Below are 22062 nucleotides of genomic sequence, written 5' to 3'. Positions count from 1 at the left end.
CTCCTTTAGGGAAACGTTTGATGTCTGGGTGGGAAGCTAAAGAGGACTTGGAAGAAATTCAAAGTATGGAGGACAAGGCTGATGCTTGTCTGCAAAAAGTGTTGTTGTAACCCTTTTCCCAGGCTCACTTGGAGGAAGGCGAATACATGTGAGGTTGAACTTGTTTTCACTTTGCCAATTTTAAGAAGGTTGTCCAAGTTGTCTGATAGATCTGGTTCATGAAGGAATGCTGTGAGGCCAGGATTCTTGGATCTTGGATTCGCCTGGGGTAACCCTTGGAAGCTAGGAGTGTGCACTCAGTAGCCATATATGAAGATGGAGCCAGTCCTGTTCTGGATAATAGAGAGGCCCTGGGTGAGTAGATCTTTCCATTCTGGCAGGGGCCATGGAGGTTCCACCACCAGTTCCATTAAATCTGAGAACCTCCTGGCCCAATATGGGGCCACTAGAATTAAGTCTGTCCCTTGCTCCCTGAATCTCTGTAGTATCTGGGGAAGCCAGTTGATACTGTGCTGAACTTTGGATTGGGACCAGAAGCCCTGTGTGAAGTTGTTGAAGCAGTGGGCTCCACAGCTGACATAGGTTGTCAGCTGAGTCCTCATAGGTTCTTTGAGGGGAGAACCTTGGGGGATTGATAGTGACAGCCACTACTGGAGGGAAGATTGAAGAAGGCATGGAATCAGGATTAAGGTGTGAGCCTGTGCCATGATCTGGTCCTAGTGAGGCAGTAGGAGCCATTGGAGGAGGCCAAGAGTGCCACTGAGCCCATGGCAAGATGTCAATGGAGATCATGCAACCTAGTAGACTGGCTAGTATAAGGAGGGTCACTGATGGAAGACCTGTGATTTGCTGAGCTTGGGTGCATAGTTTGGCCTGTCAATCCTGAGAGAGATATACTGTCCCTTCCTTGGCCAGTGTCGATTAAGACTACCAAATGCTCGATGAGCTGTGATGGATTCAGAGTGCTTTTGCTGGTATTGATCAGGAAGCCATGGTTGAATAGCAATGACATGGTTGTGGTGATATCCGACTTTGCTTTCTGGCATGAACTCGTTCTGATCAGTAGATCGTTGAGATACAGGTATGTTTGTAGCCCTTGGGTTCTCGTGTGCGCCATTAGGGCAACCATCACCTTTGGTGATGAAAGGGTGTGGTACTGAAAGGGTGTGGTACTGATGAAAGGGTGTGGTACTGAAAGTGCTGGTCTGCATAGTGGAAACACAGGAATCATCTGTGAGCTGGTAGAATGGGGATGTGGAGGGAGACCTCCATCAGGTCTATGGAAATGAGGAAATCTAACTTCTGTATTGCTTGTAGAATTGTGTGCAATGTCTCCATCCTGAACTTGCATTTTTTGATGAATTTGTTGAGAGCCTTCAGATCTAGTATTGCTTTCTAGGAACTGTCTTTTTGGGGGAACAAGAAATAAAAAGGAGTAGCCATCTTTCTGTTGATGGAACTAATTTGATTGAATTGCTAACATCATGTGTAGATGTTTTGTTGGGTTCTTGGAGCGCAGTGTTGATCTGAAGTGTTCTGGAGGTGTTACTTGGAAATCTAGTGAGTAACCTTCTTCTATGTTGGAGAGTACCCAGTGATCCATGGTAGAATATTGCCAGGCTGGAAGGAACTGTGAGGTGACCTCCCACTTGTGGGGGCAGGATAGTCATTATTGATACTTTTTTTTAAAAAAATTGAGGTTCCTGGTATTCCCAAAGGATCGGTTGGCCTGAGGCTGTCTGAATTTTTGTCTGTCTCTAGGGTTCCATGAGGACCTCCATGTAGGATGGTTGGGCCTATTGTCTCTGGGTCTCAAACAGAAGTTTCTGTTGGGATGAAAATTAGGCTAGTTATGATGAAATTGCCATCTATTGTCCCTCTTAGTAGAGGGTATTACTTTATGATTGTCTCTAGGTTCAACCAGAACTGGATCCAGACTCTCTCCAAACAGTTTTGTTCCTTTAAATGCTGATGAAGCCAAATTGAACCTTGATGGAGTCAATGCTCCATGATTTAAGCCAGAGGCCTCTCTTAACAACAACATCTGAAGCCATAGCTCTAGCTGAGAATTGCAAGGAGTCTAAGCAGGCATCTGCCATAAAGGCGGCTGCCTTGGATATTTTGCTTAGATCTTGTTTTAGTTTAGTGCAGGCATCCCCAAACTGTGGCCCTCCAGATGTTGCTGAACTACAACTCCCAGCATCCCTAGACACAATTTTTTTGTGGCTGGGTATGCTGGGAGTTGTAGTTCAGCAACATCTGGAGGGCCGCAGTTTGGGGATGCCTGGTTTAGTGAGTCCCTGTGGAAGGTCTTGCAAGAGTTATTTGACCCAGATAATAAAGGCCCTGGCAAAAATGGTGGCGGCAGTAGCTACCTTAATGGAGAGTGCTGTTGCTTCATGGGATTTTCTTAATAACAGATTCAGGATTAGTGCATAACATTCTCAGGCTTGAAAAGCTTGGGAAGAGGCTCCGTGGCTGGGGGGTCTTCATCAGAAGACCATTCACCTTCTTCTTTATTAGAATGAGCCCCTTGAGACCCTGAATTGGAGGGCAAGGTGTTATGAGTAGGAGATGACTGATTTACATCTGTAATGGCATGGGGCACAAGAGGCCGGGTGGAGAGTGGGATGCTAGGGACCACTGCATCCCCCAGATGAACTGAGCTGGAATGATGACAACCCTCAATAGCAATGGCTTGTGCTACAGATTCCCTACTGGTGTGAGTGGAATAATCTGAGAGGGAATGTACTGAAATTGGTCTGTTAGGAAAAGAAGGTGTATCCATTTGTACTGCCTGTAAGGCATTTGAGAGTAAGCATTCCAGATCCTATAGGCCTATGAGAACACCTGGTGCTAAGGTGAATAAGTGATCTGCTCCTCATGCGTGATCTGGCGCCTCTGGCATGGCCCCTTGGATCAGGGGAGTGGCAGCAGTCGCTATCTGATTACCTCAGCCTAGATCAGTGTTGCCCGGCAGGCAGTGTGGGCCTGAATCTGCCCCTCTCCCATTCAGGAATGGCCTGCCTAGCAGGGCTGGAAAAGATTGTGAACTTTCTCTGGGAACTGCTTGAGTTCTGGTAGGGATAGGAGCAGTAGGCCCTGGTAATGTCGGAGGGACAGTAGCAGCAGCGGGCAATACGGGTGCTGGAGTGTTTAAAGCTGGGACTCCTGTTTCATGGCGGTGCAGCTCATTGTATACTATGTCCCATGAACACTCCCCATGAAAAAGGAGGGAGGGGCCTGTGAAAGGACAGAAGCTGCTGGGGTGTTTTCCTGGGGGTTTGCCCCTGGAGTAGCCAGAGAGGCATCCAGTACCTCCACCAGAATGGGGTACTCACTTATCCATCAGAGATGAGGTGTGGCAGGGTGGATTGTGGCCACCATGGTGATTGGTTGCACTGGGCCTGGGTCATCTGAAGATGGGGAGCCAGCTGGTATATTTGAAGTTCCCCCTGTTGCCACCACCCTGGAGGAGATGAACTGCACAGGCAAGGCCGGCTCCTCGGGCTGCACAGGATGGTGAGGCACACCTGGGATGGTGGGATCTCCCCATGGAGGTGAAGAATTGGAGGGCTCTGAGCAGGGCAGCGGCAGAGCCACCAGCGAATTGTCTGGGTTCTTTGATCTGCACATGGTGCTATGTTCCCTCACTGCAGAGGATGGAGAGGAGTAGAGTGTGGCTTCTAGCTGGGTGTACTTTTGCTTTCAGCTGGCTGTGTGGTCATCTGGCATCGGAGCCTGGGAGCATTTGCGGGCCCTTTGGTTGTGGTTCCATTTCTTGTTTTTCACTGTACCACATTTGTAGTGGCCAGAAGGGCCCTGCTCTATGTCCTCAGAGAGGGATGGGGGTAGGCTTTAACCTACTTCACAGGGTTGTTGTGAAAGAGAAACTCACGTATGTAGTACACTGCTCTGGGCTCCTTGGAGGAAGAGCGGGATATAAATGTAAAAATAAATAGATAGATAGGTAGGTAGGTAGGTAGATAGATAGATAGATAGATAGATAGATAGATAGATAGGCATAGTAAAAAAGATAGAGAGCTAAATATTTTTTGTTTGTTTGTTGTTTAGGAGATAAATAGAGGCAAGAACAACAAAGAGGAAGACAGAGGAAATGAAGAACAAGAGTTTAGTGCTAAGGAGGAAAAACAGAGAAAAGGCCGAGAGAGAGAGCTGGAGCTACTGCGAAGGTCCTATTCATGGGAGCAAGGCAGGCCTGGAACTGGGAGGATCCTAACAGAGGCACCATAGGGCTACTTTCATTTCTACAGAATTCCTGCCTCCAGGGAGCAAGTGACAACCCATTAGAATGGATACCCTCCTACACTGGGGGAGAACTATGGTTTCACATTATGTCTGAACCTAAGCCTGCTCATGACTTGCAGCAGGGAGTGGGGGTGGGAAGGCCTCCAAAGGCCTTTAGGTCCAGGCTCCAAAACAGGGGTGGAGCCACTATTGAGTGGATGGGTTCAAAGAAAGGATGGGCCGCCGTCCCTCAGGGACCATGCTTGGCGCCCCAGACACCCCCCCAAGTCTGATGTCAGAAGTGGGGGTGTGATTTAGCTCCCAAATGGGGCCGTGCAGCCCCGTTTGGGAGCTAAATTGGCCAGCACCACATTTACAGCACAGCCAGAGCGACTCTCCCTGTGTTCACCATTCCTGGTCATGCTGAGAATGTAGCACTGGCCAATCTAATTCTCAAATGGGGCCGCACAGCCCTGTTTGGGAGCTAAACCATGCCCCTGCATCTGACGTCATTTGCAGGGGGCCTGGCTAAATGCTCCTTGTGTCTGGCATCAGACGCAAGGGGCGGGGCTGGGGGAGCTGCAGTGGCAGCAGAACCTGGGCTGCCGCTGGCCTCCCTCCACACCTGCTCCAAATTACCTAAGTGCACCTCTGATGCTGAGTAACTGTGCAGGAACTGAAAAGGATACATCCATTAAGGCAATCATGCTACGGCAGGACTCCAGTGCAAATCCTTCTGCCTTCAGTTTCTTGTCTAAAATAAATTATTCCAATTAAATAACATCAAGCATTGATATTAGCTGTTGTAAGTACTAGTCATTTAAAATTGTATACCAAATCTGCTCTAACTACCATTCTGAAAAGGAAACATAATGAGGATTACTTAACATGGAGTTGTTGCTGTTTAATATCCATCACTCTTCATCATCATTAACTTCCATCACTCTTTCATATTCACAAACAAAGTAGTTAGTGTTACTGGGGGTAGATATTTCATTCCCTTGCAATGCATAGATAAAGCAGTGACTGACATTTGTGTTACTGAAGATTATATTAAACCAGGGAGTTACTTATTCTTGTGCTGTATGTTTACAAAAGTGTGATTTTGAATATGTGGCATACAAAGTGGTGTTATATCTTTTTACCACATGATCAGTTTTCATGTAAGATGTGGTAGTTCACTCTGATCCATCCATTACTTGCTTTGCAGTGAAAACGTAGATCATATTTTTGCTGATGAGTTGGTTGATCTTCAGGAATATGTATATTTATCAAACCTAATCTTGTTAGCAGTATGTGCTTGTCTTGAAGCCTAACCTACATATAAATTTACACATGGGTGATATAGTGAATCTGCAAATGGGTAATTTAAATCAAGATCAATACTCTTGTGACTGATGCTCAGAATAATCAAGATTCATGAATAAGCATGAAAAAACGGGCCTTAGCTGGTGGTATTGCTAAGAGATCTGACCCACAGGAATCAGCCTATTCATTACCCATTAATCACATTACTGCAATGGAATGTTGGTCCGGAGGTGATTCTCATGCAAATCATCTTGCTCTGATTCCTAAAGTGTTGTCAAGTCGATTTCGACTCCTGGTGCCCACAGAGCCCTGTGGTTTTCTTTGGTAGAATACAGGAGGGGTTTACCATTGCCGCCTCCCGCGCAGTGTGAGATGATGCCTTTCAGCATCTTCCTATATCACTGCTGCCCGATATAGTACCAGCGGGAATTCAAACCAGCAACCTTCTACTTGTTAGTCAAGCATTTCCCTGCTGCACCACTTAAGATGATTCCTACACCTGATTATATTCACAGAGGCTGCTGAATAGAAGGGCAAAAAGGGATGCCAAGCATACGTTTTTTCAGAACATTGTTGAGGACATTTCTGAGTTCATCAGCATTGATCTCCATGTCCTGTCAGGAAAAAAAGAAGAGAGAATGTCCACACAGCTAAGCTGCAAAAGGTTGCAAGAATTACAGTTTTCTGAATGCTTTACTGTATAGATAGGCTATGTCAAACAAGTCTCACATTTGTTACAAGGACCAATGTCTGCTGTAATGAAAATGTTTGGAAACTAACTAAGCTGTCCCAGAATTTATACTACCACATGGAAACCAAGCCAGTCCTAGCTAGCAGAAGATTGATAGGATATGATCTTAAAAACTAGCTTTCAAAATTTTGTGAAAGGATTAGCAAATGCTGTAGCTTAAAGCTTATTGAAAGCTTTCCTTTAAATAGCTTCTAAGAGAGGAAAATGGTTGTGTACTCACATCTCCAGCAAGCTGTCTGAAAATATTTCTGAACTGTTCTTCCTCCTCACTTTCCTTATCTCTGTGTGAGGGCTGCAAAGATACAAAATGAACACAGCTGATTTACATGAAAATCTGATCTATGGGCTTACAGAAGCTGCTTCTGTCTGCCCTTGACACTTCCTTGCAATTCAGTATATTTTCAGTTCAGTATATTGTTGATAATGACCTCAGTTCAAACGCTGCTGTTTTTCCAAAATAAAGATAATTCAACTCCCTCTTTCTGGATCATTGGGGGGGCGGGGTGGGGGGAGGGAGAGAAGTTGGTGCTTCTTTTGATGCAGAAATTTTCCAGAGAAGCATAACACTTCTAAGGCTGCAATCCTATGCACATTTAAGAATAAGCCCTACTGAACTCAGTAGGACTCACTTTTGAATAAATATGCATAGAATTAAACTCCATGGCAGATTTTTCATGGAGGTAAACTTCAGCTTTGAAAATTCAGTTTATTTTGCATATGTAGACAAATCTGTATATTACTCTGGGTGGTCACTAAAATACAGAAAACAAGAAAGGAAATATATTTAGCACTGTTAAATGATTTACTAGTGTGTGTACCATTTTTAGCATGTGTACCATTTACTAGCATGTGTACACACCATTTAAAATGGTGTATACCATTTTAAAGTACAGTCTACATACAAGTTCTCCTCATGCAATAGATTGTGGTGGTGTTCAGAAAGAGTTTTGTTGTTCCTAAATTGCAACTAGCTAAATCATTTTGTTTTTAAGACACCATGTTGTCTCCAAGAAAATAGCTCTGGAACCATAACATATAAAATTAGAGAAGCTACAAGGTTGTTCAGACTATATCTCTCAAAATTCCCCCAATCTTTTTATAAAACCATAAAAGAGAGAAAATTATGCATAGTTGATTGATTAATAGATGATCCATGAGTGCAAAAGTAGGGTTACCAGCAGTCCCTTATTAGCAGGGATGTCCCTTATTTAAGCACCAAATTGTCTGTCCCTTGCGGGAAGCCATTTGTTCCTTATTTTTAGCAAATGGGAAGAGCCTATGGCTCAGTCAGATCAACCCAGTTATTTCCACTAACAACAAAATAATTAATGAGCTCCAACTCATCACTCTGTAGTACTACAGCTGCCAGCATTCCCATATTGGGGACACTAACAAAAACATTAACAGCCACCAGTGATTGGCTAATTTAGCATTATCCTGGTATTAGGATCATGAAAATCATGCAAGAGATGGCTACTGGGTAGCGCTCCTTTGTGAAACATATTTTTCTGGCTAACAAATGCTTCTCTTTCTTGAAAATAAAACTACATCACACCCAGTTTGGTTAGCCATGGTTATATCAATAGAAGAGGAGAAGCAGTTTAAGTTGGAAGTGGTAAAAACACATACAGCACTCAGGCTCCCAATTGTTCCTGCATACTCCCTGTCTCGTGTCCCTTATTTGGACAGTGGAATGTTAGCAACCCTACTGCAAAGGATCTGAGGTGCAAAGCAGTGGAAAAAGGCCTAGAAGCAACATGGTTTGAAACCAAGATAATAGTTATTCACTCTTACATATGAAAGTATGTTAGTGAAAGATCTGGGCACGGAATCTATCTAACTCTCTATATAATTTGCTAAGATGTACCCATGGCTAATCCTGTGTGTGTGGCAGCTCTCGTGAGAGTTCGCAAGCGAGCTGCCAGGAGGGGGAGAGAAGGTGGCAGTGATGAGGGGGAGAGAAGGTGGCAGCGGAGGGGGGTGAGAATGGGGGGAGAGCCAAGAATGAGGGGGGAAAGAAGGGGGAGAAAAAAGGGAGAACTAGTGGCACAGATGCTCTGTGCCCAGGCCAGCTCATCTATCTATAATATACTAAGGTCATATGTGGCAAGCCCCGCCCACACAGTGCTTTACCATTCAGCGGTAACAGAACAGAAGCACTGTGGTGATTGGGCAGTGAGAACTCCATATGCAGGTTGGGAAGAGGAGCGGGCAGGGCCACAGTCCCCCTCACCTCAGAGATCTCTCCACTCTCACCGGAGCCGCACTCCTCTTCCTCCATCCAGTTACTTCCATCCCCCTCATCCCTCATGGTCATTTCTCCATCCCTTTACTCCATTCCCCTCATCCCTCTTGGTCGTGGCTGCAGTGTTGCTGGCACCTGTTGGCCAAGCTACAGCCCCTTTCCCCAGAAACCTCCCCACCCGCCCGAGCTCCACTCCTGCTCCTCCCCACAGGAGGAGCAGCAGCAGCAGTTGATCCTTCCTCACTGCCACTACTGCCATGGCTGTTCATTCCTTCCTCTGCCAATGGCCTTGGTAGCCCTAAACAGCAGCAGTGGTTGACTGGGTCTTTCCTTGCTGCCAATAGGTGTCGCCATGGCCACTCGTTCCCCTTGGGCTGCTGAGAGGCTCAGGCCCGTCCCTCGCCCTTCCTTCATTTTCTCTTCCCCATCTGTCTTTCTTTCTCCCTCTCTCTCTCCTTCTCCCTCCCTCCCTGAGTGAACAGATCTTGTTCATCTTGTTTCCTCATCTAATTCACTCAGTGGCAGCCTCCTCCTGCTGAAGGGGCTCTTTCCTCCCTCATGACCCCCCTTCTCTTTGCAGACCCCTGCCATTTATCTATCCATCCATCTATCTGTTCTGACTAGTAGCAGTTGCATTCCAACTGACCTTAACCATCACAGGTTCCTCCTCCCTATCTGCATATGGAATCCCACTGCCCAATCAGTATGGTGCCACAGGCTCTTCCCCCCCCCCATCTGCATATGGAATCTCCACTGCCCAATCATGGTGCTTCTGCCCATGAACTCTCACAAGAGGTGCCATGTACGGGATTAACTACGGGTACACCTTAGAGAATTATAGATAAACATACTTACTAGAGTTAAATACAATACATGAGAAAATACTTTTAGGCAAAAAGTGTGCAAGGTATTCACAACTGTTTTTAGAGTAGGCAGCCTATAGGGGGGAAATTAAAGCTGCCTAAGAGATTGTTGAGATGGAATTAAAGATGGGTCTACGTTGCTGCAATGATTTTGAAAGCATTCTACCAATTGTTCCCCTTCTGTTTTTCACAGCCACTTCCTGTGCAATGCGTGCAAGTCCATGCATGTGGAAGAAGATGTGGTGAAACTGGACCTCTGCAAACTTTTCAGGAAAGACCAGTATGCTGTAGCTGCCACCTTGTGCTTGCAATTCTAATAGTTATTAACATTATTTCTGTAATTTTGAAAACACTCCCAAGGAGGTCAGCATTATACCAGAAGAGGTATGCTTTCATTGCTCATGCACAAACCATAGCTAGCCGCATTACCATGCTAGTTCGTATTCCTAATACACTCAGCATTCCTCATGCTGACCTCATCCCTTTTATTTTTCTTATCTGTTTTTCCCTTGTTGGCATTAGGCCCTTCACCACCTTTCTGATCCTTGTTTTTGTTTGCTCTGTCTGAGACAAAGATAATTGGCTAGAGAGAGGAGAAAAATTAGAGAGAGAGAGAGAGAGAGAGAGAGGAAAATAAATGAGTTGAAGTGACCAACAGGGTAGCATATTAGCAACATGAATTCTACACATTTGCTCATCCTTTTACACCATAGGTCATCTCTCACATGTACATGTGCACAAAGCAAAGAATATTGTAGTAAGCTGTGAGAAGGCCAACCAAGGATTGGATTCTAATCACTAAACTAGGCTGTCCCTGCAAATTCATGTATGAGAACACAGATAAGCTATTCATTTTAGTAGCTGTTTGTTTGTTTGTTTGTTTAAAGTACAAAGCAAGCTTGTAAAGCTCTGATATTACAACTATTCGTAAGTATAAATGGCAGCAATGCTATAATACCAATAAAAGCTGGAAATAGGCAGTAGAAACGAAAAAGCACCCTTTGTGTGGCTTCAGAAAGAAAACAAATGACTTCATACCCTTTATACATAATGTACTCACAGAAATGTGTCCTGCTTGAATCTTGTTTTCAACTTCCCTGTGGTGAGGGGCGGTTGAGGAAAGTGGGGTGGGGAATAAAAGAATAAAATACAGCATCTATAAGAGCACAATGACATTCTTCTTAGTCCTCTCCTTCCACTGTCCACGAGTACAGAATTGGTCCCAAAATAGTACCTGCCAGATTTACTATTTATCCTGATAGCAAGGAAAATCTAGAAAGCATTGTTGTTGCCAATTACTGCTGGTATGTGTGTGTATGTACACATACACTCACTCAGTCAGTTGGCCAAATAGAGCTGGGGAGGGTGACTTTCATGGGGAAACTGATGAGGAGGGGAAAGGATTAAAAACCTCCTGCAGCAGTGTGGTCCTGTTCCAGATTGGACCCGCCACCCTTGCAAAAATTTGAAGAGATGAGAGATCTGATCACAGATCTCTGTCATCTGTCTAGCTTGCAGGGGATGAGGCCACAAAACATATATTTTACATGCAGAAGGCCCTAGATTCAATCCCTAGAATCTCTAGGTACAGCTGGGAAAGCCCCCTTTCTGAAATCTTGGAGGGATGTTTCTAGTCCGTGTAGATTACTGAACTGGATGGACCTCTTGTTGATTCTAGTTTGATTGATTGATTGACTGATTAAGTGCCATCAAGTCAGTGTCAACTCTTAGCGGCCACATAGTTGGATTCTCTCCAGGATTATCTGTCTTCAGTTTGCAGTTTAGTTTATTCTCTCTAATAGCCCCTCCCTGCTTTCAAATGCAATGGAAAACTCTTTGAAGGTGGCATATAAACAGAGGCGTATCTAGGGAAAATAGCACCTAGGGCAAGCACTGAAATTGCGCCCCCTGTCCAAACATCTGACACCCATTTTTCAGATAACTTTACTATAATATCTGCTGAAAAAAATTCCAAAAACTATTTAGCAGTGGATGTAGCCAGACCAAAAAATGCTGGAAAACTACAAATTTCAGTATGCTGGGGCTCATGAAATACCCAAATACTATGTGGAGGTGTACTTGGAAAACTTAACAGAAGTGCCTATCTAATTCTTTACTATGCATTGTAGCATCACTATTACATAAGTTTTAAAAATAAATGGAGAATTTGGCTTTTTCCAGATACTCTGAAAATAATTAAAGGATATGCAGAGTAAACCGTGTCACTGCTTGGAATATATTCTAGTATTTCAGAAAGATCATTAAAATGAGAGAAAGAGAGCAAGAAACTCCCAGTGGGCCTTAATACTAAGGATTTCACACTGATTCAAAGACAAACTCACCATTAATAGCCATATTATTAAGACACCACATTTAACTCACTTATCATAAGAAGCAAAGTAAGAGCAAATGAATATAATCTTAGCTCATAAGCTTCAGCTTAGTATTCACAAGCCCTGATTCTCTGTACATAGTGCTAAACTGAATATGTGAACAGTGACTTATATTTTTTTTTTACCTGTATTTTTTACCTGTACTTATATTTTTTTTTTACCATGGGAGGTTGAAGACAGGCCTATAATTGCCTAATTCCGAGGGATCTAATGCAGGTTTCTTCAACAATGGTCTAACAATTGCCTCCTTAAGACAAGGAGGCATCCTGCCCTCCCCCAGAGAAGCATTAATGAGCTTAACAAGACCCTCTCCAATAACCTCCCTGCTAGATTGCATAAGCCAGGGATTCTCAATGTTGGGTCCCCAGATGTTACTGGACTTCAACCCCCATAATCCCCAACCAAAGGCCACTAGGGCAGGGGATTATGGGAGCTGAAGTCCAAAAACATCTGGGGACCCAACGTCAAGAACCCCTGGAATAAGCCATGCTGGGCAAGGGTCAAGAGGACAGGAGGTAAGGTGAAGTGTCCTAAGTATCTTGTCCACATCCTCAGGAGTCACAAACCGAAACTAATCCAATTTAACCACACAAGGGGAGCTGCTGGACACCTCCTCAGTATACTCTGTTCTCTTATGAATCAAAAACATTGCTCTTCTACTTACTCTGAAAGACTTCTTTTTTCTGAGAAGACTCTTAGGATAAATTCTCCCTCTTGGTGAGGTTCAAATGTGGATGGTATGATGACATACTCATTTGGAGGCAACCGGAAGCGTTCAGCAATTTCTCGTAAGTTTATATAAGACTTACACTTTACTTTGGAGGCATTGTAAAGGAAAAAATCCTTTTGTAAATGCTTATTGTCACCTTGCATCTGCAAATAAAAACAAGTAAGTGCCAGAAAGAACTTGCACACTTCCCAAAAACATCAACAAAATAGATGTAAGTTGTACAAACAGCTCTGCAATATATTGATTGCACTGAAGACTATCATCCCAATCCAGATAGAGTTACTTGCGATAGACTCATATAGACATGATGTAGGAGATCTATGATCAGGATGTCTTGTTTAGTTTCAAAACAACCACATGAGGCTAACTTGATTGGGAATTCAGTGCTGGACTCCAGAACTGAAGGGAAGCACATTTGAGATTTTGCCATCAGGCAGAGCAAGATGGCCATTGTTATGTGGTTTTATTTATTATATATTATATTTTTTTAATCTTATCACAATCTGTTGTAAGCCACCTTGAGGATACCATGCGTACACACGCACACGCAAATACACACAGAGACTGCTGGGTGATCTCATAAGCTTATTTTCTTTAAGGAAAGTAGTCTAAAAATAAAACCTTCAAAAATCTTTCATCAGCTCTGAAATTAAAATTGCATCACTTGGGCACGTCTCAAGAAGATCTTATTGGGCAAGGATTAGAGCAGGCACTTTGCTTTGTGAAGCAATGGCTCCGAGATATAGATTTGCAGGAGGAGTCCGCATGGCTATCCAAGGGAATATACTTAGGTTCTCAAACTTTTAACTATAAACCGGCTGAATATTTAGACCAGATCTTGGTACCAAAATTTAGGAGATTTGTGACCCTTGCGCGGTTGAACGTTCTTCCTTCGGCAGTACTTGATGGTAAATTCAAACAACATCCTTATGATCAGCTCTGTTGCCCCTGTGGCTCAGGGGATATAGAGTTTATCATCCATGTTATACTTTATTGACAGTTTTATAAGGATGCTTGCACCAAATTTATTGCTCCTATTTTAGCCATTTATCCTGGTCACACAGACCAATTTTATTTGGAAATTATGCTGACCAATTTTAAACCTTTTCAAATAATTTCAGATAATGTGGCAAAGTTCTGTTTCGTGGCGTTGAAGCTCCGTAAAGACTGTATTAGTAATTTGAACAGTTTGTGATTTTGTAAATTTTGAAATTTCTTGAATTTTCTTATTAATACTATTAATTGCTATTGTTTGTTAATCTGGTCTGTGACCGCAATAAACTTACTACTACTTTCATCAGTGCAGATGACCAGGTAACCATATAAGTAGAAAACCTTAACATGTGGTAAGGTGGTCACCCACTATTAAGAAACATAACTGGACAAATAGCTGACATGGATAAGCACAAAAGCAATACAATGTGATGATGTTATGCCAAGGCATTAGCTCTTCTTCCTCCATTGTGTTCATACCTCTTTTGGTACCTTAGGGAGGGAAAACAAGATAGAAGAAATGCCATTATGACTGGGTAGAGGCTTGTTTAACACATTCATTTATGTTTATCACCTCTGTCACAGCTCTGACAAATATCTGCTCAATTATGAATAGATCACCATCTTCTTTCAAAATCAGGCCATAGCTTTCTATACTAATCTGTACAGTAATAAGCTCTTTCATTTATAATTTTGTAAAACAGCAGCATAGGATGGGAGGTCACTAATGGTTGCTATCATTGCATGGCTCTGAAAATGACAGTATCTAGGCCCTCCTCCAGGTGCCCCTGCCAAACAAGGTTTGGCAGGTGGCTACTAGGGAGAGTGCCTTTTTGGTGGTTGCATCCCATTTATGGAATAGCCTCCTCGGTAAGGTTCACCTGGCTTCATCGCTTTGTTCATTTAGACACCAGGTAAAGATTTTTTTGTTCACTCAGGCCTTTTAAATCTAAATTTTTACTTTTTAAAAATCTGATTGTAATTGATTAAAAAAAGGTTTTTTAAATTGTTTTTGTATTGTATTTTGTATTGTATTTTCAGATAAACACCTCCCACACAATAAAGTGATGCACTGAGAGTGCATTGGGGTCTCTTCCGCCGATATAATGACTGGTGTGCTCTCGGCACGACCCTGTCTTTATTGCGTGTCCTGGTGGCCATCTTGTCCAAACTGGCCCATTGACAGTGTAGTTGGGAGAAGCCAAAAATTAAAAATACAAGTGCTGATTGAAACAGTCTATGTTGATCAAGAACCATAGTATCAATAGCCATGTTTTCACCATCTTACAAATTAATTTCTAATTAGTGCCTTCTACTTGTCATGATTTATCCAGCCATAAAATAATAAGCATTGAACGTATCTATAATTATCAAACTACTATTTGCAGAAAAGCATATCAGTAAACACTTGGATATAGTATTCAAGAAGCAATAACCCAATAAGCAAATGACTAATCTGGGAAATACGTTATAGCTGTCTATCTCTAGGAAATAGGTTACATAAAGATTTATCAATTTTTTAATCCAGTATCTATACAAGGACTTCAGTTGCCCCTAACCAGGGCTATCTGAAGGGGGTACTGAGGAAGCAGTTCCTCAGGGGCCTGCTCCAACAGGGGCCCCCAAACAGTAGCATAGCAACAGACTCTTCTAGTTCTGGCAGGATTAGAACCATATCGATTCATCATGTCCCAACCTCCTGCTGTCCCCCAATTATCTTTGCCCTGGCCCCCATAATAGCTAAACACAGCCCCGCCCCCCAACTTTATTCGTTTTGGCAGTGTAATTTTGGAGAGGGGGAGGAACCTCTATGTTGTTGCTACTGTTAAACAGGTGAGAGTCAAAAATACTTAATAATCTACCACAAATCACCCAAACTACCAGTAGATTCTGATCTACCTTCTGTCCACCCCTACTGTAGTCTGTATGCATAAGTTTATTATCTACAATAATGTTTTTCTAATGTAGCTCTTGCCTGCTCAGACACCTTTCTGAATTTTGGTATTTAAAAGCAGGAACTACAATGTTAACATTTTATATCCTGCTGTGCAGAATCATCAGCTGGCCATGAGGTATGTGTTTGTGTCTGTCTACCTATATAGTGCGAAAACACAGAATTCTGGTAACAGCAGTACCTCATAGATGGCAAAACCAATTGTGAGAAAATTGGCTCCTAGCTTGCGTTCTTTTCTCCTGTTTTTCTGCATCAATGCAACCAGGAAACTACACACAACTTCATTGTCTTCTGGGTCATCATCTTCTTCCAGGAGTTTTAAGCGATATTGAGGATTGGTCCAAAATGTGTCTGCAAAGCCCCCAGCACAAAACATTATAATTAAGTTACATTTTAATTTCCTGAAGAAGCTACAGATAGTTCCCATGAGAATTCCTCTCTACCTCAGTTATACTTTATGTTATTTTTTGAAGGTCAAAGGCAATATTTTATTCATTACTAGACATTTCTTCAAGCAAGGCTGAAGAATAAAGTATGAACAGCTCATAAGAGAAGAATAAAGTATTAACAGCTTATTATGAACAGCTCATAACAAAGTAACCTTACTTTATTATGAGCTGTTCACCTAAGTCAAAGTCAAAACTGAAGTCGAGTCCTTCTACCCTATTCCTTTTGAAGAGTTTCCTAGTTTATTGAAAGAAAATCCTCTTTATCTACAGTTTTAGGAGGCACAATGTGATAAAGAAACATGACAGCTAGCTGTAGTTCATCACCATCTTTAATGGGTTGGAGATGAAGTACTGTTCTCAATCTGCCATGAGACCTAGCTACAGAGTCTTAAGAGCCTCCACTTACACACCTTTTAAGATGACCAATGCCATTGTGGCTTTTATAAATACTTGTTTTCTGGATAAAATATAGGTACAAATCTGTTGCCTGATCAAAAGAACCTTTTTAAACAACCAATGCATTTTTAATGGTTACCCTAATCAATTAATGAAACAAATAACATAGCTCTAAACTTTTGTTTACCTGGATAGTTACGGCAGCCTCCTGCTGTGCAGCCTCTCACCCATCGCCCTTCAGTGACTGAAACGGTCCATGTCTGAAGTTTATCTTTTTCTAGAGCATCAGGTGTGAGATTACAAATCTCAAGCTTTGTGAAGTACCTCATGAAATCTTCAAAAGATATCCTAGAGGTAGGATAGATTCCAGGGTGGGGGGTGGGGAGAAGCCATTAATACTACAATAGTGGACTTCATGTGATGACTTCCTCTATTTGGACCAGTTAAGGGAGTTTTATTTTCTGTCTCTAGGCAGCAGTTTATGGGTATACATTAAAACAGGCAATGCATACTTTTCTTTACAGGGGGGGAAATGTTATTTTTACCAGAACTCTCCATCCTCTGCAACCTTATACTGCAGGCGGGTCTTCTCTGCTTGATCAATGATGTTCCATTCATCTGAACTGCAATAGAATGAAGAGGTTCCTTTTTAAGTACCCAGCTTATTAAACACTGACTCTTTTCAAATGACAGATTATGCACACCCAATTTTTTTTTCTATTCATGAGCTATGGATGAAAAGTTTTCTTTCAGCAAATGCTGAATTATAATTTCCCCCTTTCTATCTTCAGGTTATATTAACATGAGATTGGGCTTTTAAAAAATTCATACCTGGACGTTAAATTTACTGTATTGTACTTAACTGAGCCATAGATTGAATGTACTGTATTACATATTATAATTCTATTTTTTTAGATCCTCTCTGTTTACCAACATAAGGATTACTCTCAGATCTTTCTTCCTAAATAGAACATACAAGGCCTAACTTGTCCTTTTAATTTCAGTTGCACTTCTGAAAGTACTTTGAGTAATTTCCCTCATCATTTCAACCTTTATTTTTGACTGGACCATGTCCGTAATTTTTAGTTGCTGATATCAACTTTCTCAATATGCATTACAAAATTCTGTAGCAAGGGAGATATTTGATTGAATTAATCATGCTTTGCCTCTCATTCTTGTTCCTTTTCTTAACGGATGATTAACAGATATATTTACATCCCTTAGACTGCAATCTTAAACACACTGACTAGGCAGTACGCCTAGTAACTCAATAGAACTTACCTCTGAGCAATCATGCCAAAGATTACATTGTATAAGTCTCATTGTTGACTGTCCAAATCACGATAACCTATAGCTATTAACTATTGCCACTGAGTGAAATGATGTCAAGTGATAAAAAATGTTCTGTCTGTGATGCACGTGTAGGCAGGGAGTTGCACTCAATCTGAATCTAAAAACCATTTAATAGAGAACTTCTGTATAAGAGAATACTAATATTTCTGAGCACATCTGCAGAAGGCACAAAGTGCAGCATGCTAGAATTAAGTCCCTCTGCCACTAAACTTAGTCTGTGGATTCTAACAGGGCTGCTTTGTACTCACCTGTCACTCCAAGCTCCATTCCATTCTACTTGCCCCCAAGGATTTCTTAGTCTCACCAATTTTAGCTTTTCCCTTTTAAATGTTATCTTGGAGAGGAAAATATATATAATTAATTCAAGAAAGAGCTAGGCTAAAATTCCACAGTATGCTCACAGGCTACATCATAAACCAGAAGGGATATTACCATGAGTGGAGTCTGTCCAATATCACCAGTTTTCTAATGCTAAAAATGCTTAATTTACACCTCTGCTGTCCACTGATACCAGTAAATATTTCTTCTTTTTCATTAAGTAGTTAACATACTTAGTGAAACTACTTAGCAAAAATACAGTTTAATTTCTTTCTTTTTGTCATATTTTTTGTTTTGCAATTGAAAACAAGAAGTTCTGGTAAGAACTAATCTGCCTACTTTTCTTTCACTAATATCTTAATTGATAATTATTTCACAAGTTATCCCACTTCTATCTCAAATGTTCACACGGCTGCCATCTTGAATTGGGGTGGATGACATTTTTACAAACTATGTAGTAGAGGTGTGCCTATGACTCACTACAAGTGTATCAGTTTGATTCAGATCAGTTAGGTGGTTCACAAGTTAGCCCTCTTGCACCTCAGACATACGTATACCTATCTGCCATATTGAATTAGGGTGGAGGACATAGTCACAAACTATACCATTGATGTGTCCCTGTGTCCCTACAACTGTACTAAATTAGGTTCAAATAGGTTCTCACTTCTGCTTCAAACGTTCATGCGTCCTCCATCTTGAATTGGATGGATGACATTGTCACAGACTACGCCACTGAGGTGTCCCTACAACTGTACCAAATTTGGTTCAAATCGGTTAGGCAGTTCACAATCTTGAATTGGGGTGGATGACATAGTCACAAACTACACCATTGAGGTATCCCTGTGTGTCCCAACAAAGGTACTACATTTGGTTCAGATCAGTTCCCATTTCTGCCTCAGACATTCACATGTCCGCCATCTTGAATTGGGGTGTATGACATCATCACAAACTATGCCATTGAGGTGTCCCTATGTGTCCCTACAGCAGTACTGACTTTGGTTCAGTCCAGGCATTGCATAGTTGATAGGGACACAGAGAGAAGGAGGGAGAAGAGTTGGGTGATGTAACCCTTAAGGAAAGTAGACTAAAAAATAAGAAAAATGTCACATTGTATAAATTCTAGGCAACTAACTGTGCAAATGTCTCTGATATTTAACACATATTGTATAGTGTTCTCATAGCCTAGCAAAATTAACTTCTGGTTTGTACTTAAGTAAAAATAAAATAAAAATCCATACTTACCTCCTCCAATGCTGTAACTGAATAGGCATGACCTGAGACCAGTCCATTAGCCATGCGCCTCTCAAACAGCATTGGAACTATGGTCTGTAAAATACAGAGAATGCATTTTAAGGGTAACAGCTGTGTCCTCTGAAGAGTTTTTAAAAGGGCAACATGTTCTCCTGTCCAGAATGCCTAGTAAAGAAAATGTGGGGAGGCAAGTTCACATATATGTGGCCTGGTAGTTTTATTGATTGATTGATTGATTGATTTGATTTGATTTGATTTGTATACTGCCCTTCCAAAATGGCTCAGGGCGGTTTACAATTAAAACACACCACTAAAACAGTAAAGAGCTAAAACAAATTAAAAAACAATATAACAATTAACAATTTAAAAACATTTTAAAACAACAATTAAGCAATTACAGTGATATAAACCCCCGAAATCGGGTTTTGAATTTTAAAATAAACCAGAAATTAAACCCCCACAATTTAGGAAGCTGAGAAAGCTTGGGTGAAAGGAAGGGTTTTCAGGTGTTTTTTGAAAATTGCCAGAGATGGAGAGGATCGTATCTCAGCAGGGAGCGCATTCCACAATCTCGGGGCAGCAACCGAGAAGGCCCACCATCTGGAATCTATCCAAGAGGTAGGAGCGGAACCACTGCAAAACGGTGCCTCCCACGACCAACACCCTCAGACGTTCCAGAAGGATACTATGGTCAATAGTATCGAAAGCCGCTGAGAGATCCAAAAGGACCAACAGAGTCACACTTCCTCAGTCAATTGCCAATTGGAGATCATCCATCAAGCCGACCAAGGCAATATCCACCACATAGCCCGCCCAAAAACCAGTATGAAATGGGTCTAGTTAATCAGTTTCCTCCAAGACCGCCTGGAGCTGGGAGGCCACCACCCTCTCAATTACCTTGCCCAGCCATGGGAGGTTGGAAACAGGCCTATAGTTGCTCAACTCCGAGGGATCTAATGCAGGCTTCTTAAAAAGAGGTCTAATAACTGCCTCCTTGAGACATGGCTGCCCTCCCTCAGAGAAGCATTTATGATTTCTACCAGGCCTCCTACAACAACCTCCCTGCTAGATAGGACAAGCCGTGTTGGACAAGGGTCAAGAGAACAAGTGGTAGTCCACCATTCCAAGCAGCTTGTCCACATCCTCAGGAGTCACAAACTGAAACTGATCCAATCGAACCACATAAGAGAAGTTGCTGGACACCTCCAGTTCAGACATAGAATTAATTGTGGAGTCTCAATCTAAGTTGGCCCAAATCCGAGAGATTTTATCTGCAAAAAATTCTTTAAACACATCACAGCGGGTAACTGATGGCTCCAAATTCTGATTCAAGGAAGTGGGGCACACACTAGCCCCTCACAACCCTGAACAACTCCGCTGGACATAAATTCGCAGAGGCAATACGGGCAGAAAAGAACCGCCTCTTTGCTGCCCATATTGCCTGAACATAGATCTTTAGATGTGCTCTATGTTGCAATCTGTCAGATTCGAGTCTAGTCTTCCTCCATTTGCGCTCCAGTCGCCTACCTTGCTGCTTCAGCCCCCGTAGATCTTCCGTATACCAAGGGTTCAATTCTGAAGCGGGTCGGAGGGGATGCTTGGGAGCAATCGTGTCTACTGCCCTGGTGAGCAAGTTGTTCCAAATCTCAACCAGGGCATCAATAGGATCACCAGCAAAGCCAACATTAAATCCCTCCTAGGCTTCTTGGAATCTTAATGGATCCAATAACCTCTTCAGGCGGACCATTCTAATGGGCCCCTCGCCCCTGCAGAGGTGGGAAGTGGTTGTAAGCCCAGCCTTAACCAGATGGTGGTCCGTCCATGACAATGGGGAAATCACAGGAGTCTCCACCCACGGAACACCACCCTGATCAGAGTAAAATACCAAATCAAGAGTGTGACCTGCAATATGCGTCGGTCCAAATACCTCTTGGGATAGGCCCATAGTTGTCATGGCCGCTATGAACTCCTAAGCTTCCCCGGACAGATTGGTCCCGAAATGAACATTGAAGTCCCCCAGCACCAAGAGTCTGGGAGACTCCAACGTGAGTTCTGCGACCAAGTCCATGAGCTCAGGCTTCCGCTGGGCAGCGGGGCGATCGGTACACCAACAAAAGTCCCAATCTATCCCTGGTCCCCAGACTCAAGTACACACATTCAATATGGTCCAACACCCTGACAGGGACCCTGGTAAGGGAGATGTTATCCTTATAGACCACAGCCACCCCACCTCCCTGCCCACGTCCCCTCACCTGCTCCTCTACAGAATATCCCGAAGGGAGAAGCTGGGACCAAACTGGACCACTAGCCTCCCCCAACTAAGTCTCGGTAATACATACCAGGTTGGCCCCTTCATCCATGATCAAATCATGGATGAGTTCAGATTTATTTTGGACTGACCTGGCATTACAGAGGAGCAGGGGAAAGCTATGTGGGTTGTTGGCAGTTCTCCCCGAGGTCAAAGAGATGGCAGGACAGCTGGAAAGGCAGACCGCTATTAAATTTCTGACTATTCTTCCCCTGGAACGGTCCGCTGACCTGCCAACATTACTTCTTCTATTCCCCACCACCACCGGGATGGCTGCCCCATAGTCAACGAAGGCACCCCCTGTCCCCCCATCTTCAGTTGAACCCAAACACATTACAGCAATTTCAACCCAAGTCTAAAACAGCTTAAAACTAATTAAACAGAAGCCCTCTAGCCCTCACCCTCGTTCTCCCCCGAAGTGGCTCCCCCAAAGGGGCGACCTCCTTTGGTGTCGTCCCTTCGGTGGTGGGCCCGCCGCCACAAGGAGCCTTCCTATAAAGCC

General features: G+C 42.8%; 1 protein-coding gene and 1 long non-coding RNA gene across 5 annotated transcripts in view; one reads left to right on the top strand and one right to left on the bottom strand.

Annotated features, from left to right (window-relative positions):
• The window catches only part of CAPN3 (calpain 3), a 48722-nt gene that overhangs the window by 9583 nt on the left and 17077 nt on the right, over positions 1-22062 (bottom strand). The window contains exons 7-17 of one of the 4 annotated variants that reach the window (XM_053284929.1): positions 19244-19327; positions 17932-18017; positions 16876-16953; positions 16518-16678; positions 15667-15836; positions 12473-12681; positions 10476-10512; positions 9891-9998; positions 6528-6599; positions 6113-6170; positions 4938-5002 (exon numbers count right to left, since the gene is read on the bottom strand). In XM_053284929.1, the coding sequence (XP_053140904.1) occupies positions 4938-5002; positions 6113-6170; positions 6528-6599; positions 9891-9998; positions 10476-10512; positions 12473-12681; positions 15667-15836; positions 16518-16678; positions 16876-16953; positions 17932-18017; positions 19244-19327 (1128 nt within the window). Of the gene's footprint in view, positions 1-4937; positions 5003-6112; positions 6171-6527; positions 6600-8540; positions 8626-9890; positions 9999-10475; positions 10513-12472; positions 12682-14011; positions 14020-15666; positions 15837-16517; positions 16679-16875; positions 16954-17931; positions 18018-19243; positions 19328-22062 lie in introns of those variants that run through there. The other 3 variants (XM_053284930.1, XM_053284932.1, XM_053284933.1) reach the window with 3 other exon arrangements.
• On the top strand, positions 2974-10563 carry LOC128340140 (uncharacterized). Its single transcript, XR_008313489.1, has 4 exons — positions 2974-3080; positions 4075-4193; positions 6072-6220; positions 9609-10563. It is a non-coding gene; the product is annotated as an uncharacterized LOC128340140 (long non-coding RNA).

Source organism: Hemicordylus capensis, chromosome 1 (assembly GCF_027244095.1).
Source record: "Hemicordylus capensis ecotype Gifberg chromosome 1, rHemCap1.1.pri, whole genome shotgun sequence".
Taxonomy (NCBI): domain Eukaryota; kingdom Metazoa; phylum Chordata; class Lepidosauria; order Squamata; family Cordylidae; genus Hemicordylus; species Hemicordylus capensis.
This window is presented reverse-complemented; position numbering and strand designations above follow the sequence as displayed.